Source organism: Lissotriton vulgaris, chromosome 5 (genome assembly GCF_964263255.1).
Source record: "Lissotriton vulgaris chromosome 5, aLisVul1.2, whole genome shotgun sequence".
In the NCBI taxonomy this organism is placed as follows: domain Eukaryota; kingdom Metazoa; phylum Chordata; class Amphibia; order Caudata; family Salamandridae; genus Lissotriton; species Lissotriton vulgaris.
The window spans coordinates 1,447,750,295-1,447,777,006 of record NC_141693.1 but is presented as its reverse complement, the minus strand read 5'-3'; the positions used below and the strand labels follow the sequence as shown (position 1 = coordinate 1,447,777,006).

The 26,712-nt window shown below is 44.5% G+C and overlaps 1 protein-coding gene across 2 annotated transcripts in view; it reads right to left on the bottom strand.

Annotated features, from left to right (window-relative positions):
• Window positions 1–26,712, bottom strand: part of LOC147712722 (uncharacterized) — a 254,238-nt gene that overhangs the window by 184,466 nt on the left and 43,060 nt on the right. For both annotated transcript variants that reach the window (XM_086923372.1, XM_086923373.1), the window contains exon 2: window positions 11,768–11,956. In XM_086923372.1, coding sequence (XP_086779498.1) covers window positions 11,768–11,956 — 189 coding nt within the window. The remainder of the gene's footprint in view (window positions 1–11,767; window positions 11,957–26,712) is intronic.

Genomic DNA, 26,712 nt, shown 5'->3' with positions numbered 1-26,712 from the left:
AAGGACACAACAGAACCAATGCTCACCTACAGACAGCGAGATACCGCGCGGAGGAGAAGAAGAATCTGGAGTAGAAGGAAGTGGAGATGAGAACGAAGAAGGAGACAATCCTATCGCAGGGGAACATCAGGAGAAGACTGGTGAGACTACGGAGAGAGAGAGTCCTAAGGGAACTGGAAGGAGACTGGCCAGCCAGGCAGAGAGCAACTCGGAGAGTTTCGACTCCACTCCGGTAAGAAGTATGCGGGCTGGGAGAACAGTAGTAAGGCCTGCCAAATACAGAGACTATGAACTGGGCAAAGTGAAATAACTGTGACCCCAGGGAGATACCTTATGGTTTGTTATTGCTATATAAAGGAGGGAGATATGTGGTGTCGCGCTCTAGTCGTCGTGTGAGACGCGATGACGTAGAGAGCTGCGGCCATTTTGGAGGCGCATTTCATCGCCGATAGCCGAGCGGTCCAGACACGTTCCCGGCGCTCTCTTGTTAATTAAATAAATAAATATTTAATAACCTTCACAGCGTGTTTACTTCTTTTGAGGGATATCCACAACATTACACATCTCACTAATCCATTACTTTGAATTAAATTCTTCACTGTGCATCATTTCCGAAGGCATAAACCAATCTATTGCATAGCCCTACGAAGCTTCTGTTTTGATTTGAGACTCTATCAACAAACAAGATCCAAATTATTTTTTGGTGCAGGTAACACAGCTTTTTAACTATTAATGGTCCCGATGAAATCTATATGTATAACTGAGTTCAGTTGAAAAAACATGAACCGTTAGAAGAATGATGAACTACTACCAGTTAATGAGCAGATACCCTTTGCTGATCGCCCTTCTTTGTGATTCGTATTCACAAAGCGTAGCTTGTGAAAATATTTTTGACTCACTAAGCACACATAGTACATTGAGAATCACACTTTTGAGGTCGCAAGGCCTCTGTTTTTGTGAATTGAAGGATTTGCGACTGCAAGAGAGTTTACTACATCAGGTCCATAATGCCACAAAGAAAAACATCTGTTCCTATGTACCTGCATAGACTGGACATATTTGCTCTTGCTCTCGCAATCTCTACTCATTCTTTCTAACAAAGTTTTATACAGCTGTCTTTGTTCATACTGCACACTTGAGGAACCTGATGGTTATATGCTTTTCATTTCAAATACTGCTGCTTTGTTTTGCTTTACTCCCTAGTCTTTTGTAATCAAGCAGACGCTCTGATTTTCAGCTGATTGTCATGAATAGATACTCAGATTGGCCAATTACAGGGTAGCCCAGTTTGTATGAAAATGTTGAAGGAGGAATCTGTTAGAGCCATGTATACGGATTGACTTGTTATATGTGGCTTTGTTTATGTTGTTGACCTTTCTGTTTGAAGAGTAATGAGCTTTCAGTGTTACTACGTCAGCTCATAGTCTGGTTCACTACCATTTCCTGTCTTACTTAGATACTGCTTGTTTGGTGATGAGGTCTTGTTTGAGACTGTCATTAGGAAACTTTTGGAAAGAGCCTTACTGTTGCTTGGCATGTTTTTGATGACAGTGGTTTGAGTGTACAGTGGATGAAGGTTGGAAAGGGCCTCGGTTTGACTTATCTGATGGCGTTCATAAATGCCATGCGAGGGACTGCATTGTGGTGAAGACAAGATTTAAAATATTGGTGCATTTGTTTAGTGACGTGATCATGTCCATGTTCACTCTGTTGAAATCAAAGAGTGCTTCTTTCAATTTCTTGATGTTAGAATTTCGCATAAAGTTGGATTCCTCAAAATTATTTTGAGGGATTGATTGACGGATGAAGTGGCGATGAGATCATAATTTACTTGATGAAGATTTTAGTGGAATTAGGCGGGTCAGTGGATCAGGTTACTGCCTGAAAAGTAAATGGGTAAGAGGCAGATTAAGAGCTCTATGAGTTTACGGTAGTTGGTTCCTTTAAAGGGCATGACCAGAATGCTGTGTGGATGGTTGTGTGGCCTTCCCGGAGCTGGTGTACATTGGTTGACGTGTTGCATTTTGTAGCATCTGGGACTGTAAACAGTGTGCTCTGTTAAAAAGCGTTTTGCTCAGCAAAAGGAAATGTAAAGGTATCGTGAAGGGGGGTCTTTTATTTTTATTTATTTATTTGATGAGTTTTATGTAGCGCTGGCTAGACCCGGAGGTATCAGAGCACTTTACATAAGGATCAATGAGTTACAAGTTCATCTGTTACAAGAGCATAGTCAAACATAGGATAAAAAAGCAATATTACAGTAATTCGTCGGAGGGAGGGGGAGGAAGGAGACATAACAGGGAGACGGGGAGAAACTGTGCCCAATGTCCGGCTGGGTAGGTGACGGCCGAGGGGGTGGACCAAGGTCGATCTCCTCTATAGCTCCACCGTGCATCGGCCATAATGCTCGGACTCCGTTGTCAGGATAATGATCAGGTTAAAACAGGGAATGTCAAAATCAAATGAGGGAGTTGTAGATATTATCTGGAATCTAGACAATCGTCATCTAAATAAGGAGTAATTTCCAATTAAAATACATTTTTGCAGTGTGTCCATTAGACCAAGCTTACATCTAGTCCTAGAATGGTGAGGTGTATGACTTACATATTTAAAAGTCTTTAGTTTTAATGCAACCAGGAGAAGGCAATCACAGCAAAATCTCTATCAGCTACAGCCAGTGAAAAAACACAATGATGCCCTCTATTCATGACTGGACTATCTTGGACACACTATTTTTGTTCTCGTAGGTCATAGACCGAGGTAGGATGGTGTGAACAAGGAAATCATAACACTGTACAATAAAGCTTAAGATTTAAATCAACCAGGATCGTATCTTGATCAGCTATGCTGGCTCAGCGGAAATGCGAGCACTTGATTTGTTCGTGCTTTCACTTTGTAAAGTCCATTCATCTAACCTGATATTTCTCTAAATTAGTGCATTATTTACACAAGGAAAAGGTCTGAAAATAAAGAACCAATCACTGCCCACTGTTTTGAAGCTTTACTGACAAACAATCATGCTTTCACTCTGAGAAAAAGTGGGTTGAATGAATGCGCTTTAGAAAGTGCAAATGCTTAAAAAAAGCTGCTTCGCTCTCTGCTGAGCCAATGCAGCTGATCATGTCATGGCCTTGGAGCATGCAACAGCATGCATTTTCTAGCCATAATGAATTCCATATCAAAGTCAGAGAGGCAATGGGAAACAAAATTCACATTGCTTTCCTCCAGTCCTATACTGCATTCAGATTTGCAAGCAATTGTCTCGGTTTACAAAATTTACCACTCTTACACTGGGTTTGAGTAATTTCCTTTCTCAGCTACTTCTGCACAAGTGGAGAAAGAAATTGGTTCTGTCGGTAGTTCAATTGATTTGCACACCGTATTAAATACATAAAGGAAATATGTCCTAATCATATGTCCATGTAATACACCAAGAACAACAACTTATTTATATAAGAAATGAATTTCTTTACTTTTTGTTCATATATATACAAATAAATGAAATGGCTGTCTGCGACATGAAACACATTCAGCGAAAAAACACAGTTGGCTATGGTGTACACTTAGTGACTGACTGGTAGTTATATGTGACAAAGTGCTGTACAGAAATGACATAAATAACACATATGACCTATACTTATGGGCAAAAATGCAAGACTGGGGGGTTCCGCCACGACTCCTGAAGGCCATCATCAATCTATACTCACATACGTGGGTACAAATAAAGAAAGGAGACGGGCCCAGTTTAACCGGTAAAATTCCAACATCCAATGGGCTAAAACAGGGTTGCGTACTGGCACCCTGTCTATTTAACATCTACACCTCCGATCTCGATAAGCGCCTCAGGTTAATCCAAGCAGACCCTCCAAAATTGAGAAAAAAAAACGATCCCTTGTGTCCAATATGCTGATGACATCGTCCTGCTAGCACAAACTCCCATAGGCCTACAGAAACTGATCACAGAACTAGGAGACTATGCCACCTCGAACCAACTTACGATTAACCATAAAAAAACAAAAGTTATGTGTTTCTCGAAATCTATTAAAACACCGAAAAGTCTAACTTTTTCCTGGAATTTGGGTGAGCATCAATTGACAAGGGTTACGTGCTACAAATACCTGGGCTTTCAGTTAGATTGTAAGCCTAACTTCAAATCACACTTGGACCAAGGTCGCTTGAAAGCCAAACAACTGTTGTTCGCTTTTAAAACTCTAAGGAAAAAACTTATAGGATGCTCCACTGCCCACCTGCTTAAAGTGATTGCTGCAATATTTTTACCTTCCATTTCATACGGCTCAGAAATTCTGAACACCATAGATGCCACAGTCCTAAATACAGCACAATCCACACTATTTAAGAGACTGTTCACAATTCCGCTACACACCTCACAGGCACAAATCCGCCTAGAATATGGTCTAAAAAATCAGATTATGGCCAGACAAGGCGCCCTAGTAAAATACTACTGGAGGATGAGGGAGGCAGAAGATAACACCCTAGCCCACTATTGTTGGGTCGAGATTGAAAACCAAAAGAGCCTAGCTAACTCAACCACAGCAGCCCTGAAGGAATCCCTGTCGGCATTACAGCTAGAGGATGCTTGGCTCACCCTCACAACGTACTCCGGATTTAAAATCGTTGTCAATAACGCTATCAAACGGACCTCTTTATTAACTGATAAAACGTCCTTTGCAAAAAAACATCATGCCTGGGCTGTGATTAAGGATTATCAGAGGCTGAAGCCGCAACAATATCTTTTGGAACAATTCTCCCACCAGAAAAAACATTATCTGACTTTGATACGCATGGGGTCTTTCCCCTCAAAGGATTTGACCCCAAAATGGAAACAAACATGGCCAACCAAGGAGTGTCGTCTCTGTGGTCAAGGGGAAGAGTCGCTACTACACTTTCTATGCACATGCTCTTTTTTATTGGAAGCCCGAAAATCCATTCTCCGGGAGGCTCTAAGGAAGGAACAAATAAGAACATGTAGAGCAGCGGTCATTAAATGTCTCGGAGGATCGTCAATTCCTCTGTCCTGTAGAGCCATAATACTATGGAAAATCCCAGCAAAAGAACTGGTAAAATGCGACCCTGCCAAGCAGCCAATTAATTAGCAGATTTTTCCCAAATGCATTGTTATATTCGTCATTATTTTTAAAATAATAAGTATCTCCTTATTCAGACATCAACCTCAAGCCTTTTTAGGTTTTTTTAAAAATGTATATTTTAAAGCACGGTGTTTTATGATGGTTGTCCATTCTTTTAAGATTTTTTTAATGAATCAAATAAAAGTATATTTGACTTGACTTGACTTGAACACATATGACCTATACATAACATAGGGAGATATTTATCTTGCAAGTCCAAGAATAAATGCATAAATACCAACAGTGGTTATGATTTCCAGTTCAAGTCAGGGAAATCGCGTGGACTAATTGAGACAATAACGTTGACATTTCGACCCTTAATAGATGTGCAGCTTATTAGGCATCAGAAGTGGGTCTTCATCAGGACAAGAGGGAAAAGGGGTGACAGCCGAATACATGGGGATCCAACTTGAACCCATGTCTGGAGAGGTGTCAGCCGACACCTAACACTCACATCCGTGGATTATGGTCTGATAGTAAACTTGAGGGCTACCTTCACCAGCCGGTGGAAATTAATTAACGAAGCCGCCGAGGTGATCAAGTTAATTGAGTTAAACGTCCTTATCCGTCCATGTCAGTTTTGTTGTGTGCGGATGGATAAGGATGTTTAACTTGACGTTATTGTCTCAATTAGTCATGCCTTATCTAAAGCCTCAACCAAACCGCTTGAGGATTGGTGTCGCCCATTGAAGGACATTACCAATCTCCCTGATGGGAATGGCGGTCCTCTTCAAGATTATGTCTCTACCCTGATTAATGTATGTTATACAGGACACCCCATGTCAGATATCAGACACATTTTTCAGTGACGTGAATAGTGAGTTGAGGACGTTGCTATGGGACGGTGGGCCGTATGGATAGCATTGGCCAAGTTACGAAGGGGGGTGTACGAGGGAGGTCTGGCTATCCCTGACCTTCTAAAGTATTACTGGGCTCGCACTTAATGGTCATCAATGATTAGGCTTTTGCAGATCGGAATGACTCCGTATACAGGTGTGGTGTTGGGCCTCAGGCTCACATGGCGCGGAAATGAAGGACACATACACTGGATCTGTAGTATAGTAAACTGTCCACGAGCACATGCACCCGGGCCCTTTTATTAGCGGGGTCACGTCACTCGTGACACCTGTAATGGATGGGTGTGTGGGTTTAGTGTGTCCAGTCCTCAAGGGAGTGGCTGGAAGTCCAGCTTCCTGCTGACACTAGAACGTGTCCCGCAGGACATTACATTCCTCCCCAACTTTATTATTGCAAGCTGTGGGGACAAAACAAACAGTTAACTAAATATCACTGGGTCCATCAGTCTCTAGAGTCAGGTGGCAGGACAACATCATACCTGGGCTGGTGACTTTGCTTGCAGCAGAACCTTCTCTGCCGCAACCCGTAGTTTAACCTGAGGAGCTTAGGACACAACCGCTGGCTTGGAGACGTCCGCTGCACTCCGTCAGTTTGCTGACGATGACATGTCTTGCTGTCTTGCCTGGCTTCCACTTTGCTGACGTCAGTGGCCCAAGTGATAATTCACAGAGGTGTTGCTGGACCGACTGTCCCTGTTGAACTGCTTGGCTGTGACCAGGTCCGGACTGGCCATAGCAGGCACCGGGCAATCCCCCGGTGCGCCGCAAGGGTGGGGGCCGGTTTTGAGAACAAAATCGGCGGAAAACCGGTTCTAGCAAAGCGCTCGGCGGCTCCTCCAACCCCTCCGAGTGGGGAGGGGGGGGGGGGCAGCCAAGCACTTTGCCAGGGCCGGTTTTGGTTCCAGTCCAGCCCTGGCTGTGACCGGAAATCTGTCAGTGGGGCAAAGTCTCTTCTCGCTCTCCCGCCTAGGGAGGCCCATTGTCGGGTTGCTGCAGGCCTGTAGAAGGGCTGCGCTCGTGGCCGCTTGTGTGCCCTCAGGGGGCACCTGCAGGACCGCTGAGGAGCCTTTACTTAGTCGCAGGCACAACCCTCCTGGGTGGATGAGTCTTGACCGAGACTTGCGCTCACCGCCACGGCTCCGGTGTCGGCCAGGTTCAGAGGTGGCCTCTGGTTTCTTTTGTCGGCTGGTGTGGCGACGGTGCAGGACTCCAGTTCGCCCATATTCTGGGAGTGGTATTGTTTGACGCAGGTGCTGATGGCTGGCATGAGGGCTGTTGCCAGCCATGTGGTGACTCGGGATGACAGGTGTGGTGACTTGCTGCGAGTGTTGGATGTCAGGAGGGACTTGGTAGCCATGTCCCTCCGCCTTGCTGAGGTGGAGTGTCTGTGGCGGCTTGACACGTAGAGTGTGGGGATCCTCTCTTGCCTGGCTTGGGGCCACTGCCGACTCCATCTTGAGGCAGTGTGAGGACGGACACTCTGTGCTGATCTTCACCCTTGGCATCTGCGGACAGGAGCAGGGATGCTGCTTGATTGCGGATGCTCGGGGACAGACGGTCGCCTGGGGAAGCGTTAGGATGAGACGCGGTTGGCGCTTGCTGCGGCTTACGTTTGGTTCACCCATGAGGCTTTACCCAGGGACGTCGGTCTGTCTTGGTGGCTGTCTGGTGTGTCAGGTTGTGCTCTTGGCTTGCTGTGAGTCCTCGGTCTTCTCCCTTTATTGGTCTATTCAGCCCACCTGTGTTCCTCCAATTTTCGGGGTGACAGGGCTGTCACTCTCTTCTTTCTTCGAGGGCATTGTACTTGGACCTCGAGGCGGCGTTGTCATGGCGCTGGCTTCTTCCCTCGCTCCGGCGCACTCCTTGCTTGCTGGGCGACGTGACGTCCGGTTGCGTGTCGCCGGTTGTTGGAGCGCATGTAGCTGTGGCGGCCTGCCACATGAAGTGTGAGACTCCTCTCTTGCCTGTCGTGTGTCACTGCCGACTCCACCTGCAGGCAGTGCGAGGGAGGACACTGTTGTGTTGTCTTCGACCCACTACGGGTCTTCGCTGGGGCGGTGGAGACGTGGGTGCTCCCCTACCTGCATTCAGCAGTGCTTCTTTGTGGAGAGGTCTCCCGGGTGCTGTTTGTGCAGTCAGGTTCACTGGCGCTGCTTTCTGCGCGCTTCTGGCTTTGCGTGCTTTTTGCGTGCTCGGTCTCGTTCATGGACGCTTTCTTCTGGCACATGGGGTGCCTGTGGTGTGGTTGTTGGGTGTGCCTATTCACCAGTAGGAGCGTTTAATGCGACCTCCTAGCTGGTGGTGGTGTTGGGCAGCCACATGTGGCGCGTGCTCCGCACCAGTCTTTCTTGTACTTGTAGTGGGGTAGTTACCTTGAGACGTTGCTGTCTGGCTGGTCTTCCACTCTTGCTAGTGGGGGTTGTCTTTGATGTTGCTGCTTGAGTTTCTTGCAGTTCCTTGCGGGGTTTTGTCAGTCTCTCCCCGTACTTTGCAGAGGTGGCAGGCGGTGCTCTTGCCTATATGATGCTGGCTTGTGCTGGTGCAGCTTGGGGTACCTTGGGGCTCAAGTGTGGCATCCACCTGGAGACTTCGCTACCTTCACAAGTGTCCTGGCTGTTCACACTTTCAGGGTGCAGGGGGGGGGCCACTCTATGGGCAATCTTCTATGAGGGCACATCTTGGTGTGTCCGGTGCCATCCGTCTCAGCTATTGGGCGTGAGCAGGCAGTCTTCCTGGTGATGGCGGTGCGCACTCTGAGATCTGCTGACTGCTGTTGCCGATTGGTTAGCGGTACGCTGTGCGGTGCCCTGGTGCAGCTGGTCCGTGGGGTACCGGGCCGCTTCGCTGGTCACAGGTCTGCAGCCGTCGGTCGCGGTGGGCAGTTAGTGTGCTGGAGCGCGAATTCTGGCAGGGTAGTGGGGTGTCCGGGGTACAGCTGGCCAGTTGCTCTGGCTAAGCCGTCAGTCTGTCCCTTAGCGCTTGGCATCTGGAGAGCTACCACGTGGTGCTGCGGTCGTCGCGGTGGCTCGCCCTGAGTGCTGCAGGTTTAGGGGTGCTGTGGGAGCTGTGCCGGGCTCTGTGCAGTGTCTGTCTTGCTACCTGGGATGGAGTTACTGCTGATGCCTTTTCCCTCGCTTTGGCACTCACCCAGGCCTCGCAGTGTTCCTGTGGGGTGGTGCGGGCAGGTGCAGGGGCGATGCTCCCCGGTGACAGCAGCAGGGTGGGACGTGAGAGTCTGATGCTGCAGTGTAGGCGACTGCTCTATCGTTAGAGTGGTGACCTAGGCTGGGGACCCTTGTCTTCGCTGGTCTTGAGCCTGCCTTAGTGCCTTGGTGTGTTGGGCTTGCTTCATGCGGCTGTAGGAGGGTGCAGTGTCACAAATGACCACCTGGTGCCAGCACTGTGTGTCCGTTTCCAGGCTCTGGTAGTCTGTTTCTGGAAACTGTGGGCCTCTTCTGCCTGAGATGTGTTGGAATCGGGCTGTGTGCTAATTTGGTGCAGGCAGGCATGCGAGCGCTGGGGTGGCACTGTGTCCTGGCCTGCTCTCTAGAGGCAACAGCAGTCTCTGGAGGGTTGCGGTAGCTTGGCCGGTTTGCTGTAGGCTTCAGGGTGCTGAAAGGGGGCTGATGCAGGGTTCCGTGCTGTGTTGGCGCTGCTCGTTTCCGGGCAGTGCCTGCGACATTGGTGGATGCGGTTTGTGAAGTGGACCACCAGGTGGTGCTGGCTTCGATACTGGATGCTGTTTTAGCGTTACTGGTATAGCAGGCATCCACCACGGTAGTGATATGGAGGGACACTCTTGCCGGTGCTCGTTACTCCTTTCAGCAGCAGGCGTGGTGCTGTTCTTGGCGGCTGGGTGGCGCTGCTGGAGTTGACTCTTTGTCGGCCGCATCAGTCCAGCAGTCTATATCGTACCTGCAGGCCTTGGCGGACGTCAGACTTGTTGCTGGGCTCTCGCTACCGGCTCCCTCATGGCTGTGGCAGCTGGCGATGGGCAGAGGAGCTTCCTCGCACTTGTGCCGGTATGGGGGGATGGACTCTAGCACTGCGCTGCCTTGCCCTTATCGCGCCTTCAGTCCTCCCTCTGTTGGCGGCGTCGCCCAGGCCCTCTACCGAACAGGGTGGCGCTTACTCTTCCTCCGGGTACTTTCAGGGGCTTGTGTGGTGATTCCCCACACAGGCGTTGTTTTGCTGGCCTGGTGACAGCCCGATTGCGCTGTGTTACTATTTTCACTTTCGCTTGGAGATGGCTCACACTCGGCTTGAGTGGGCTCCGCTTCAGCTCCCCCGGGTGAACCACTGGGCAGCGTCAGACTGGGACTGCTGGTACGGGCTTCCTCCAGTGTGGTGACTGGTTCGACATACTTCGGGGGTCCGCTCTTTTGCGTTGTTTAGCCAAAGCGCAGCGACCGCAGCCTCATCGCCCGTGCGGCATCTGGTGAGGTTAGTTTTTGGCCCGTCTGACTGTAGGAGATTGCAGGGGCACACGCATGCGACTGGTGGCAGGGCGGACGCCGGCCTACTCACCAAGCGGATGTCATCGTCGTGCTGGCGATGGGCATGGGTGAGCCACCAGGCATGCTACCTAGATACCCCCCTGGTTCGGGGGGAGGCAGCGACTGGGTATGTGAGGGGTGCAGTCCTCTCTGCAGTCTCTGGTGCCGCTTGTCACGCTCCTTTCCACCTCCACGGGGAGTGATGACGCGCAGAACAGCAGGCATGCGGAGTCAGCTGCCCGCCTCCTTCGTCAATGTGGTGTAGGGCCTCAGGCCCACAATGCGCGGAAATGAAGGACACAGACACTGGATCTGTAGTATATTAAACTGGCCATGAGCACGTGCACCCGGGCCCTTTTATTAGCAGGGTCACGCCACTTGTGACACCCGTGATGGATGGGTGTGTGGGTGTAGTGTGTCCATCCCTCAACGGAGTGGCTGGCAGTCCAGCTTCCTGTGGAACACTAGAACGTGTCCCGCAGGGCATTACAACAGGGTTAACCACTGGTCAATGGGGGCTGATGGATGGCCGTAGTGGGCACCGGGCATTTCCCCGGTGGGCCGCTAGGGTGGGGGCTGATGTTGGGCCCCTGCAGGCCGTGTTTTGCTACAGGACCGTTTTTGCAGCATTGCTGCAATACCGGCCCCTGTAACAAAATTGGCAGAATTCGGCACTGGTAAACAGCATGACCGCACCCCCAAGCAACGGGGCGGGTGGCCGAGCACTTTGCCAGGGTCGGTTTCAGTTTCCAGTCCGGCCCTGCCGGGGGCACTGTATGGCGGCGAGTAACAGGTCAGACTGCCCCAGCATACCCTGACGGCGCTAACAGTATGGGCCAAGGCCAATGGGTTCCAGACGCCTTTGTGGACCAGCGTGACACTCCGGGAGTTGGGTCATCTACAGGGGTTCTCGAATTTTAATGCTCCCTGAACCAAAAATGCACCCACAGAAGCCTCTCTTCCGCCTGTCATTCACTGGCTTCCAGAAACTGCACAACAAGCAAGCGCTTATCCCGTGTATTGCCTAAAAACACTCACAGTCCTAATACAAAATGCAGATGTCGTTCATTTCACAGTTTTTGTGTTAAGAACATATACAATACAATTAAGCATTTAATAGTGTGGTACTAGCCAACCCAGAACTGTAAATATATACATAAGAAAACAGTGTTCTTATGGGTCCAGGATCTTAAGAGGGTAAACTCCCACTGACTGTTTCAAATTACTTGCAGACTGGAAGGTACAACCAAATAAGCATCTGCGTTACCTGTTACACTTGTTACACTTGGGCTCACTGAAGCAGCTGAAGTTGTTGCCTTTGTTGGGTTTTCAGTTGTGGGAATGGCTATGCTCGTTGTTTCTTTCGTGGTGATTTCAGCAGGGCTGGTGGCACTGGATGTAGGATGTGCTATCCTACTGTCTCCTGGATCAGCTGTAGTGCTGGCTTGGATTGTGCCTTGGAAAAACAAGAGATTTCATAAATTCTCAAGAGCTTCATCAGTAAGATTTTGTGAGATTAAGTAACACCTACAGGTTACTGAGTAGTTAAATTATAGTACCATTACTATAATGTACTTGTGGCCTGAATTATCCTGTAATAATTTGCAACAGAGACAGGTCCTTTAGAAAAGTCAATACGAATATTTTGTTGTGTTTGAAGTACTTGAGTGACTGGATAGCTTGAGGTTCCTTTTCAACATTGTTATGATGTAAACCTGATTCAAATTAATAATGCAAAGCCTAAATAAATAAATCAACGATGCTACAAAAATAACTATCGCGACCTAATGTTGAATGTTGTATAGGAACACGTTTTGGTTTGCAAGCAGGATCACTTCCTGGAATTGAAAAAAAGTGTCATACATAATCTCAGTGGAATGAGTTATCTTAGAGAGAAGAGGAAGGGCTGCTGCTTTTTCAATTACCTGGAAAAATTATTTTAATGCGTACATTTTACATGCAGGTCTCATTTCCGAATCAACCAGAGCTGTATCCATGTGCAGCTTGCAATTCCGGCTGATCACGTCTGGTGCATTGTTCCTGCACCTGGATTTATGATTTTACTAGCAGGAATATCCGGCCAGCAAAATCACTTGAGGATTTTGGCCACAAATGCAGTATTTCCCGGGCTGGGGCCCTGGCCTAGTGGAGCATCGATTGCTTCCCAGGGCCAGAACAGCCTGATACGGTCAGGTGTTAAGTGGGAGCACTAAACTCCATGGAACTGGGAATTCTCTGTGTATTTCCTGCCTGGTGCAACTGAGTCCGGACAGTTCTGCGGGGTTTCACTTTTAATTGAAGGGGACTGGCATCGTTTTAGTGCACAATACTGTTAACCAGGGGTGCGGCGTGTGCACCCCGCCAGTAACGTCATCAGGGCTTTAACATTATAGTGTGGCGCTAATGAATTCCAACGAAATGTCTCACGTTGATAGATAAATGCACAGGGGACTTTTTCACAAAGGTAACTTTGGACATAAAAATATGTTTATGGCTTGATTTACCTTGCTTACTACCTGCCAGTAACTAAAGAAAGCAAAAGCAACATTTGATGGTCAGAATGCAGAACAATGTCATACATTCACCCCAGTACAGAGATCTGGGCCTAAATCCATCGTTTTTTTGCTCACCATGCCATTCCAGTTTGAACCCAGCCATATGCAAATCAGTCTTGACCCTGTGCCTCATGGGAACAGTCCAGCCCGAACTGCCAAGCCAGGTCCTCCCTTGACTGGAAACAAGCATTCTAGGACCGGTTTCGGGGTTTCACCACTCTTTAACCAGGATAGCTTGATTCCAGTGGCATGGAGAGCACGGAACCCACACCTGGGCATACCCGTCCCTCTCGGGGTGACATGTGCAAAAACAACAGATGATGGACATAATGCAGAACAATGTCATGCATTCACCCCAGTACAGAGATCTGGGCCTAGATCCATCGTTTTTTGCTCACCATGCCATTCCAGTTTGAACCCAGCCATATGCAAATCAGTCTTGACCCTGTGACTCATGGGATTCCGATAAAGAATACAGATTCTAATTTAATGAGAGAGCAATCATCCCTGCCATTTACGGACTCCTTAAGGTACATAAAAATGTTAGAAATCCCCCGCTCAGACCAATTGTTAGTTGCATTAACTCACCCCTTGAACCTTTGAGTAAGTATGTGGATGCTTTTTCAAAACCTTTAGTTCAACGGCAAAAATCTTATACCAAATACTCAGCCCATATAATAAGTACCATAGAAGGATGTAGCTTTAATCCTAAAACTTAAATTTTGGTCACACTTGACATCGAGGCCCTATATACGAACATACCCCAGGATGCAACTATTAATGCCATCATAAACATCCTGGGGCCTGCTAAATGCAGAGAGGCCAATTCTGAGTTTATTATATCATGTACCAATCTTGTGCTGATACATAATTTGTTTCTTTTCAGAGATTAACTTTTTCTGCAGTGCAAGGCGACTAGTATGGGGGCCACTTGTGCCCACAGTCTGGCCTGCCTGTATGTTGGACAATTTGAAGATATACATGTCTTCAGTGAATCTGCTTCATTTTTTGAAAATGTGACTATATGGAGCAGATTCATAGATGACATTTTCTTCATATGGGAAGGAACAAGGGAACTTTTGAATGAATTTTTAGACTGGCTGAACCTTGGCGATGTGAACCTTAAGTTTACGGCGGAATATAATAAGAATAGAGTAAATTATTTAGACTTAAGCATTAAGAATGTAAATAGGAGACTAGAAGTAGTACTTTTTTGTAAACTAACTGACAACAATACTTAGTTACAATACTCTCGTTTTCATACGAGGGCCCAAAAGGACAATATCCCGTTTGGACAGTTCCTACGCTTGCGTAGGAACTGTTCATTCTTGGAAGATTTCTACAGACATTCAGAGAATCTAAAGTCACAATCGAATGATAGGGGATAACCTAAAAAAATTATTTCAAATTTGTTTAAACAAGCCAGATTTTATAATCGAGACAATATGCTCCCCCACAAAATAGAGAAGAAAAATGATAAGAGTAAGGTCCAAAAGTTAATTTTCGTCAGTCAATACTCAAGTAATAGTAATAAAATTCAAAATGTTATCAATTCCACCTGGAGTGTTCTTAATGATAACCAGCTGACGACACTTGAAAAACCTCTGTTTGCTTTTAAGAGAAACAACAATTTGAGGAGAGATTTGGTACACACCTACAGAGAAGGGCCTAAACTGAATCAACGCACAGTCACAGGTAGTTTGGCTGTAGGCAACTACAAGTGCAGTAGTTGCCTCATGTGTGATCAATGCATTACAGGGAAAGAATATACTCTTAACAGATACACTCTAACTTCTAGGACATTAAATAATTGCAGGACCAAAAACGTGGTGTTCCTAATAATAGGCCCGTGCAAGTTAGGTTACGTTAGCGAGACGGCACAAGAAAGCCGGGTTCACCTCTTGGAACACAGGTCAGTTATCAAAAACAAAAAAATAAATGCCCCTCTAGTGGACCACTTTAATGAGAAGGGTCATACCTGTATTGATTTTAAATGGTTCATTATAGAACGCTTTGAGGGCAGCATAAGAGGAAGTGATCTGACAACAAAGAGAAAGAACTGCGAACAGTGGTACATTTCCATCTTAGATACCATTAGAGGAGGCTTAAACACCAAGGAAGATTGGATGAGACGTATAGAAACATAGATCCAGATCTTTAATAGTCCTTTTATAATTGAGTTTTTGGTAGAGGAGTGGGCTATGCGCATGAAGTGAGGACCAGAGTGTGATGGGGGACACGTACCGGCCGTGCCATTGTCACATTCAGGTCACTCCTTTATGACCTAGCTACTCCAAGTAGTTAATTAGGTAGAACAGAGTTTGCTTCTTAATGTTTTAACCAGCAGCATGGGTCTTTATAATGTATCCCATTTTACATTATTTTCTATTGGAGCATATGTTTTTATCTCACCTATCTGTGAAATATTGTTGTCCCTAATTCATTGGGTGTCTTATTATTTTTTTGAAATATGTGAGGCAGCGCCAGAATGTATAGAAGGTGGCATTTGTAATAAACCAGCGATGTTACCTTGTCGAAGTACACATAAAATGGAAGAATATATATACAAGAATATTAGTGGATTCATGTGTCTTTGGTAGGGCTTAAAACTTACTGCATACAATACTGATATAGGTTTGGGATATTACTATTAGTTCAACCTAACATATTCCACTCTCCATTTTCGCCCACACTCGGAGCGTAGACGCTTCTAATGACTATACTGTTTAACTTTGTGTATACACAGAGTCGCATTGGTTGTTTGAGATTTTATGAGACGCGCATTTACGATGGATACCCCCTTTTTGTAATAATGAGCTTGCTTATTGACAGGACATAAGATCCTTTTTTAACAATGTAGATGGTCGGTTGTTCCGGTAATATGTTACCTGTTACATAAAGATACGGGTGAGATTTATTAATTGAACAAGGTGTCTTATACAAGCATAGGATCCTGTATAATAAAATATTCAGAGAATTAGACCCCCTTACTCTAATACTAAATAAATTGAGCTTCTTAATTAAATTTTAGGTTTAATCACCGCTTTTTTATTACCCGGTTAGAGGCATTACCCTTATTACGGAGGAACAAGGACAGTCATGAGTGCCTCTTCATGTTTTATCATTAGCATGGAAGGGTCATTCTTCGGGAATACGTTATTCCGGTGAGTTTAAAATCGTATGTGAAACCACCTTAGGAGTAGCAGAAGTATAACGAAAGTATGTTGGTCAATGATACCTGTATCTTTTGCTATATAGGGATTGGAGCCATTTATATATCAAAAATAGGCACCCAACACCATTGTTGGTCATTTGAGACTAAGATACCTCGCAGAAATGTACGGGATGTGAGGAAGGTATGTTGTCCACTTTTGGATACAATCCGGGACCCTAGAGTATGGGTATCTATTCAACTCTGAGTAGTTGCCTCTATAATCATAATAATCATAATTCCTTTTTGCTTCTCAACAGATTTCCATTAATCCTTGTTGAGCATTGAGTGGTTCCGCTGTTTATAAAAAAGTTATACAGCTACAGAACACACCACATGAGTGGATGAGGTAGGTATGATGTAGTACATAAGTATATGCGTGTGGATGTATAGGGAATGTAAGGGTAGAAATTAGTATGCCTTTCTCTGGTTTTAAACTGGCATAAGTGAGTCTTTGTGAGTTATGACGTATGCCTTATTTGTTTCTGAACTAGTGGAGCCTTCGAACAATTATGTATAACACTCTGACTTATTGGATAAATGAAATATACATGCATATTGAAAGTGTTTTTTGATAAAATATAAAAACTCTTTTTGAATATGTTTGCTATAAAAAAATATATATATACAAGCTTTGCAAGAAGCGAAACGCGTTGGGTTTTTGGTTGTTGAATAAATCGCTGTAAACTAAACGAGACAAGAGAGTGCGTTTTCATTTCCCTGACGGGAATTTTGAGCAAAATATATATATATATTTATATATATCTATCTATCAGATGATGACATGTTTTTATGTTTTGTCTTTATATTAGGTGTTTTTATTGTCATTTATTATAAGAGAGACGACTATCACTTGTGTCTTGAAGAAGGTGGTTGTGAATTATCAAGTACCACCAAAACGTGTCAACGCTTTTGTTTAAATTATATGGTTGTATCCAAGGAACTTGTTTATGCCCAATATTTCATTTCATTTATGGACATTTGAACAGATTGATGAAATGGATTCCTTGTGGAATAATCAATTTACAATGTGAATAATATGTTTACACTGTTTTGTGTCTCTCAGATAAAATAGATGTGATATTTTGGTTTTTAAATATATGATTGTAACCTTGATTGGATTATAGGATTGTCCTAGTAATAGAAATATACAAGATAAATGTTTTTAATAAATATATTTTTGTTATAAAGCTTTGGTGTTCATCATTGTGTGTATTATAATTGTTGGATAGGGTCTGTTATTTTAAATAAAAAAAATTATATTATTTGATGTGATAGGATTGTGTCTCCTTTGTATAACTGGATGTTGCGGTGTGCATGAGACTAGAGGCTATTTAAGAACCTTTAGGTAATTCAAAGAGAGTCTTGATTTTTACTTACCTTATGGAAGCAGTCCAGCCCTAACTGCCAAGCCAGGTCCTCCCTGGACTGGAAACCATCACCCTAGGACCGAATTCGAATGTTACCAATTCGGTATTTTAGAATCGGTAAATGCTATGTAGAAAAAAATTTGGTAAGTATTACCGAATCGGTACGATTCGGTATTTACCTAATCGGTATTTACTGATTCGGTAATTCCCATTCATTCCTATTTGCCTGGAGGCCCATAGGAATGAATGTGAATTACCGAATCGGTAAATATCGATTTGGTAAAATAGGGAAACATTAAAGAGTGGGAGGGTGTCACATTGACACCCTGTTGCACCCCTGAATAGTGCTTGTGTGCACATGTGGCACACATACATGCCCTATGGGCATGTATGTCTGCCACATGGCACTGTTGAAAATACACAGATTTGCATTTTCAAAGGTATTCGGTATTTACCACCAACTAATAGTTGGTGGTAAATAACGAATCCTTAGAGCACATAAACACTCTTAAAAGTGCTTCCTACATGGCATTTACTGATTCGGTAAATACCGAATATGTAAATATTGATTTGGGGCTAGATGTAGGTAATTCCCATTTACAGACTCTTAAATACCGAATTTTACCGAATCGGTATTTAAGAGTCTGTAAATGGGAAGGGGCAGATTTAGGTAATTCCGAATTTAGGAATACCGAATCTGTAAGATTCGGTATTTACCGATTCGGTAAATACCGAATCGGTATTGCCCATTGATTCCTATGGGCCTTGAAGCCCATAGGAATCAATGGGAAATACCGATTCGGTATTTACCGAATCGGTAAATACCGAATCCTGCAAGGGTGCAGGGGGTGTCACTTTGACACCCTCTAGCACCCCAAGTACAGGCTTGTGTGACATACATACATGCCCTAAGGGCATGTCTGTGTGTCACATGGCACAGGTGTGCATGCACAGATGTGCATGCACACCTGAATTCGGTATTTTACCACACAATAGGATTGTGTGATAAAATACCGACTCTTAAGGGCCTGCGGCACTCTTAGGAGTGTCAGCTACATATGAATTTACCGATTCGGTAAATATACCGATTTGGTATTTTACCAAATCGGTATATTTATCGAATCGGTAAAATTACCGATTCGGTAGGCCCCCTACATCTGAAAAGCCTAATACCGGTCGTAAACGGGAAATCGGCCGTTTCCGACCGGTATTAGGGCTCCTACATCTGGCCCTTGGTAAATACAGAATCGGTAAATACCGATTCGGTATTTACCGAATCATCCCCTACATCTGAAATGGCTCAATACCGGTCGGTAAGCCAGAAATTTACCGAATTCCGGGTTTACCGACCGGTAATGGGCCACCTACATCGGACCCTTAGTCTGTCCAAAGGCTCAAAAAAATCCTTTTGTGGGTGGAAATGGGACCGGATCACCCCCAGATTTGCTCCGAATGTTGGGGGAAGTATTTCATCACAGGGAAAAATGTTTTTCCTCTGGGGAGAAATAAACACAAAAAGATGTGCATTTGCATGGGGGATTCCATTCCCCCTGTGTAGAGTTCTCTGCTATGCAGAACGCTGCCAAACGGAATAAGACACCACTGGAAATGTCACATGACCTTCCCAGGAATATGCATTGAGACTTGCACCTGGCACAGCTCTTCATTCACATTCCCTGGGAATGTTTGTTCATTCCAAAAGTGACTGTACTCGCACTCGCATGTAGGTGTAGTTTTATGCCTTTCTTTGTTAATGAAGCCTATAGTTTCTATAGCTCACATGAGTATATTATATTATGAATATCTATGTTTACAAACACCAAATCTATTGTGCATGGGAGAAACGTAAACCCTTAAAAGAGTAGATTTTCAATTGCACTGCTGGTTCGCGTTGCACAGACTTCCTTCACAGCTGGAAAATGTTATCTTCATGCTCTGCAGAAGTGATTAAACCGTAATCCCTGACATAAGGGATGGAAAAGCTCATAACCAGCAAGGAGTAACCCACTGCCATGTTTCAGTGATCTCTCACTTATTGTGTTCCAAAGGAAACTTTATGCGCCCCGATGACCTCATCCCTGAATCCTCTGCATCTGTTCTCCGGGGCCTGCCTTGGCAGTGGTTGCAAAAGGATCGAAAGTGAATTTTCTGAACATATATTTTACCCAAGTAATGGAACTGGGATAAAGTAGTCATGGACGAAATTCAGTTGCCTGCATCCCAACACTAATCAATTTAATACCACCTCTAAATGTACTGTGGAATGAAAGGCGAGGAAGTCATATTACTGCATGAACCCTCTCCTCGGACAGCTCTAGCTGACTGTGCTAGACAGCCTTGGAATGGACACTTCTATACTTCACAGTGTGGGCTTCATGTCTACTCATGACTGGATATCTTCTGGGCTTATTTTATTTGTGGTGCTCCTGATTCGATGGCTTTTCGCCGTGTTTTTGCGTGCTCCAGCCTTACGGCCGTTTAGGCTTCACTCTAGTTTTTGATTGGCTGAGTCCCCTGTCACTGCTGATGTTAGGGATTTTTCTTCAAACATCATTTGTAATTTATCTCTCTATGGTTCTTCTGCAGCTCTGCAGCTAAATTTAACAAACTTTGGAAAAACCAATAGCAGCAAACAAGGACTGGCAAAGTGAGAACAATTGGCTTTGCCAGTGCTTGCTTATAGACTTTCTAAGCTTAATTCAGCATTGCAGTAACACGGTTTCGTTATATATGAACATGCGTTCATACTGTGGTAAGTAATAAAAGAAAACTGCACTGATATATAGTATCTCAGAAGTATTTCAACAGATTTAGATCCCAGTGACCCCATTTTTAACACCCCGAGGCATAGCTGTATGTACCCCGTTTATGTAACTTTAAAACCGCTTTCTAAAACAGCTTTTCAACATATTGCATATGTGCTGCCTGTACATCACTCATCCATTGTGGGAACAGTAAAACATTCTCTCAGAATATTTTTGGAAAGGTAACCTTTCAGTGCAATCCTACGCTAAACGTCACACACATAATTCATATGCATTATTGTGCAAAGGTGTTTGTGTGTGTGTGGCCCTAGCCAGCCTGTTTTTTTTGCAGATGTATATAGCGTGAACTTGGCCCAAGGGCTTTAGAACACTAGTTTGCATAACACTTTTTTATACGTGGGAAGATTTAGAAATTTGCCCAGAATCACAGGATGTTGAGTAAAGGCTAAAACTCAGACCTGGTGGTTTCCATGATCCTAGGTTGGCAGTTCTGACTGTTAGGCTAAATCTTCTCCTCCAAACATCGCCTGTTGGTGCACCAGTGCTAAAGAGGAGGGGGCCAGCACCATATTGTTCTAGAAATGGCTCCTGAATGCACATACTCCTGGTGCAACACAACGCTGAAACTTTGGCTGCTGTGTAGAACAGTCCATTGGAAATGGATGAACACCACTGACCTTCTTCACTTTAAAAGTTGAAAGGGTCTGTAGCACAAGCCTTGTCTCAAATAAATATTTCATAAATATTTATTTCCAAATACACCCACCCATACTTCACCTTTTAATGCTTTGAATTGATGGGTTAGCTTTATAAACTAGCTGTAAATATAAAAGCTTTAGGGTTAATGAAGGAGTCCTAGTCAGTTCATAACTACCCATGTCCTATTCAATTTCCAATTTTAAAACATTTATAGAGCGCAACGTGCACCGTGCGGTTTCTTGGCACTAGTGGGTGGTTCGGCAACCGAGGCAGAATAAACCTGTCGTAAAGCAAGAAGGGGAAGTTACACGGAGAAGGCCTGTTTGAAGAGGAACGTTTTCAGGTCTTTGCGGAACGAACCATAATGAGTGGCAGAACGAAGGTGGTCGGGGAGGGAGTTCCAAAAAGTGGGAGCTAAGGTAGAAAAGTTGGTCCCACCCCACTTTTTACGTTTGAAGCATGGGATTTGAAGGAGAGACTTAGAAGAAGAGCGAAGCTCTCTGGTGGGAACATATTCATTTATTAGCGAGGAAATGAAGGCAGGGGAGGTGCCTTGGCGGGCCTGGAAAACCATGTAGCCGGTCTTAAACAGGGAACGTTCCTGAACAGGAAGCCAATGAAGCTCCCTGAGGAGGGGTGTAGAGTGGTGGTAACGTGGGAGACCATAGACCAACCGGGCCGCCTGGTTCTGGACCAACTGGAGCCTCCGCAGGCTGTATGCTGGGATGCCTTTGTAAAGGGCATTGGCATAGTCCAGCCGCGATATCACCAGTGCGGCCATGATCAACTTGAGTGCCTGGGGGGAAAAGAAGCGGGAGACAATGCGGATGGTTCGGAGGGTGAGGAATCAGGAGGAGACTACAGAGCTGATTTGTGAATGGAGGGTGAGCTGATTGTTCATTTTGACACCCAGTGTTTTGACCGTGGTGGAAGGAGTGGGGGCGGGACCAAGGGAGGAGGGCCAGAAGAGAGAGTTCCAGGGACTGGAGGAACCACCGGTGAGAACCAACTCGGTTTTATCCGGGTTCAACTTAAGATGGTTGTGGTTCATCCAGTCCCTGATGAATATCATAGTGGACTGGAAGTTAGAGACAGAGAGGGGAGAGGAGGATAGGTCGAAGATGAGCTGGAGGTCATCCGCATAATTATACACGGTGACCTCCAGCTGCTGAAGTGCAAAAATGAGAGGAAAGATATAAAGGTTGAACAGTAAGGGGGAAAGAGAGGAGCCCTGGGGAACACCACAGGTGACGGGGAGTGAGGTGGTCGTGAAGTCTCCTAGCCGGACCGCCTGGGTGCGGTCCCTCAGGAAGGAGGAAAGCCAGACCAGGGCTGATCCCTCAATTCCAGCCGCAATTTCATTGCATGTAGCATTACTTTCTCATGCTATGCAGACCTGGCCACCCTGAAACATGAAATGGTTGCCTTATTCGTAAAAAGCGTTTTCTGACCATTAACCGTCTTATTTCGGAATTTCCTTCTCCAGGCGAAATATTGGAGAAGGACGACCTACAGAATAAGATTAGACCCACAACACATGCAAAAAATATTCTCTAAAAAGACCCAATTGCATTGGGCGTGATCTGTACCATTTATCACCAAGCAAACACAGATCAACTTTTTTTGATTCCAGGTAGGAAACCTACGTGTAAATATCTGTAAATGCCATAATGGTCAGACGTTGTTGGAGTTGCTAGTAAGGTTTACAACATGCTTCCACACCATCAGTCCCTTTTCTGCTCGTTCATCTCCGGTTTTTCTCTCTTTTCCTAGAGCGGCATACATGGAAAAGTCTACCAGGGGTGCAAGACTTTCCAGCTGAATAAATGCATTTTTTCTCACAAATTATTTTGTAATGTTGGATTTTCAGATGCACTTTTATGTCCATAGGTACAACGCACAGGTGCGAAATGTTTGCTAATTAAGGCAAAAGTTCCAGCTTTTTTGGTGTTCCCAACATTCCCAGTGGACACCCCATGATGTATCCATGGGATCTCCAATTTTACTGCCCCTTACCTAAACATAAAACTCCAGAAAAAACATAAAATCGGGTCATTTTTCTGTATTGGCAAGTTCTATCTCCACCTAAAAATAAATAGCAGATGTAGATTCTATAAGTTACATTCCTATCTGTGGCTACAGTTGGCACTTTGATTAGTTATGATTCTCTATGGTGGGCTAAAGGTCTAATCAAGCGCAGGCTCTCAATGTAAGGTCTGGAAAGTGCATTTTCAACATAGGGAGGTCTGTATCAAGGGCAAGTAACCTGTGTGTGAAATTTTGCATGAACATATAACCTCAAATTCAATTATGTATAGTTCATCATCCAAAGCTTCCATTCACACACAGACCCCTATCGTAAAGCACCCAAAGGGGGGAATAGAGCGGCATTATCAGCACCGCAACAAATGCAAGAATGACTTATTGTCCAGATAACCTACCAAATGCAAGAGAGGAATGAAAGTGCTCATGAGGAGTTGCATCCTCCTTTCTGGAGGGGCCATCAGCTATACTCAATCCATTAAAGAAGTGGTTACCCTTAAGTTGAATTAGCTTTTACTTTGTCATCTACATCCTCTTGACAAATGGAGGAAAGGCTTTATTCACAATCACACTTCAGCTTTACAGGCTCAAATTGAAAATAGTAAGTTACTTGCGGTTGTTGGCTGCAGCAGTGAAGATTTTGATGAGAAGGAGAAGACACATTTTCAGGTAAATAATAGATGAGGTGTTGGGAGAACGTACAAATACGCCTACCCCATGCGATGTCTTAGCTTTACAGTTTTCAAGAAATATACAACTGGAGTTTGTCTTCAAAGTGGTAATCAACCCGGAGTGCCGGGAGACATCGACCCGTGTAAACCGCATATGAGCACGCTGGCGGTCTCGTACTATGTGAAGGAATTTTCGCTTATCTCTTTGTCGTTATCTTATTGAGGAGGCTATTTGGGTACACCATAGAGGACTTTCTGACAGCAGCATCTGTTTGTTAGGTTAATAGTATACGTTTGTGTTCCAGTTGACCCTTTACTAAACTTGACATTTTGGAATCCAGACCCTGTTTCCGTTAGACCGTTTGGGATATTGCTTTTGAACACTGAGTTGAACATTCAATCTATATTACGTTTTTAATCTAAAAACCCTATTGCGGACCTGGCTAAAAACAGTAAATCTACTGTGCTCTTCCAGACAAAATTTGACCTTGAGTGGCATGATACGCGATTTTGTATCCCAAATACACCTATGGAACCTCGTTGATTTTTTTTAGCACCTGGTAATCTGAATATCTTTTATAAAGTGTTTTGTATATATTTTATGGAGCCCGTAAATGTACTTGAATACAATCATATCTACATGTTAGACAGAATGTCTCTATGAATTCATAGCACCATTTGAAGACAGCTCCCTGATGATGGATGGTGTATGGCATTTCCGAAACGCGCCTAGGCGCATTCATGTTAGTTGCGTATTGTATATTTGAAATATGTTGTGTTAACTGTAATGGTGTTCTGTGTTTGAGCTAATTGTAATATTGTGAGTCCTTGTTATTTTGTTTAGTTTTAAGCATATGTTATTTTTCTTTTTCGTTTTTTTGTGGAGACATGTACCACAATTATGGTTTCCTCCCGAATAGAGGGTGGCTCCTTTATTTGATATGAATCATAAACAATATTGTATATGTCGAACTGATTGTATGTGATAAATTATCTGTATATCTATTTAAAAAAGAGATACAAAGTGTTTTCATCATTGGATAATAAAATTAATCAACTGCTCCTCTGTGGGACACGTTTTATTTTTAATGAATATATGATGTTAATTAAGTGGTAAGGGGTTGAGTTTTGTATATTTTGTAATCCACCAGGAGTGCCTTGAGTATCATTGGTGAAAGCTTTTAGGCAGCTACAGCAAACTTTGAAAACTGTGACTTTACGTGTAAGGCATTCTCTGCTCCTACTCTTATATCTTAGATCAGATTGGGTGAACCAAGGCAGCCATACAAAATGTGGGCAATTATAGAGGTAGAAATAAAGCATTTAATTTCTGAGCTACCATTCTCCAAATACTCACAAATGACCATTGAGGTAATTGATAAGAAAATGAGACAAGAGAGGACAATGATGTCTGATTGCAGTGTGCAAAGGTCACACTTTATGATTCTAAGAAAATATTTTGAAAGAAAATTAGGGGAAGAGAAACGGCCCAAAATAATAAAGCAGAGCATTGATATATATAGAACATGCAGTATATCAACATGCCTTGCTAAAAAATAACTCAATGTCTTCTTTTAGAGAAAAGGTACAAGGAAGAGAAGGGATCTAAATAAAGAAGACAAATACCTTACACCTTTAAGAATTACAATACTAGATATACAATAACAATACATAGCTTAAGTCAAGGTTACGTACAAGGATCCAAATGAGCCATAGAACTCATTAGTGTTAACCCATACATTTTCATATACTGCATCCAATTGTTTTCACGGTGCTGATACTCCCCTATTTTGAAATCATAATTAAATCGCACATCCAGTCTACTACACAAGGCTTGACAATGAACTTCCAGACATTCAAAGTTGGTTATGTAGCAGAAACAAATGTGACTTGTGAATCAAAAGACATTGCCACTTAGAAAGTGGAAAAGTATTGACATGGCCTTTGGGAAGGCAACACAGAATGAATACCGGTAAAGGGAAACATGATAACATAACAACCTGGGACTTGGGCCCAAGCACAATACTGTTCAGAATGCAGAAGGATTTGAGTATCCCACGTGAGCTGGGCAAAGCACCTAATTTGGTATCTAAACAAAAAACGATGCCATTCTACTAATGTGCCAGCTCTAGGCTCAGCTAAAAAACAACCACACTAGGTATAGTGAGGCGCAAGGGGACAGTCCAGGGAGACACTCGTTGAGGTTTAAGATATTCCTTTATTGCGAGGAGAGCGCAGGGGACTCTACCATCAGGTAGTGCGGCTGGCTCTCTATCACGACAACGCGATTGCACTCCCAGCATTCCCCATCATCACGTGATGGGGAAACACTAGAGCGCTACTCTACATATCTCCCCGCTTTAACAACAATACAATTCAAACACAACATAGTGTCCTGGTAATGGAGTTAACAATGATAGATAGTTATACTTTCATGTCGTACTCACAATACCTTTTGGGTTGTACTACAGCTCTGCCAGGGCGGGTGTGTTTCACTGGGGTGCGTGTGCCAACGTCTCTGCTTCCACTGGATGGGGCATCATTAGGTGCCTCTGGTGTTTGCCACCCCATGTCCGAGCTTCCTGCTTCTTGGTTCTCTCGCTGTACCTGCCGTCCTGTGTCTTCTAGATTTTTCTGTGTTCCGGTGGTGATGGCCTCTTCTGCATTGGTGCACGTGGAGCTGTCACTTGGTGCTCCTGTGTCTGCCATATGTTCCTCCTCATCCAGATTCCATTAATCTTTCCTTTCTGGTTGCGTTGCTCCCGTCTTGGCCCGCTTCAACACTTTGTTGCACCTGGACATTCTGTCTTTGGACCATATCTTTCCATCACTCAATAGGGCAGATCTACTTTATATTTCTAGAACTTGCAGGGGCGTCCTAAACTTGCTGTCACCTTT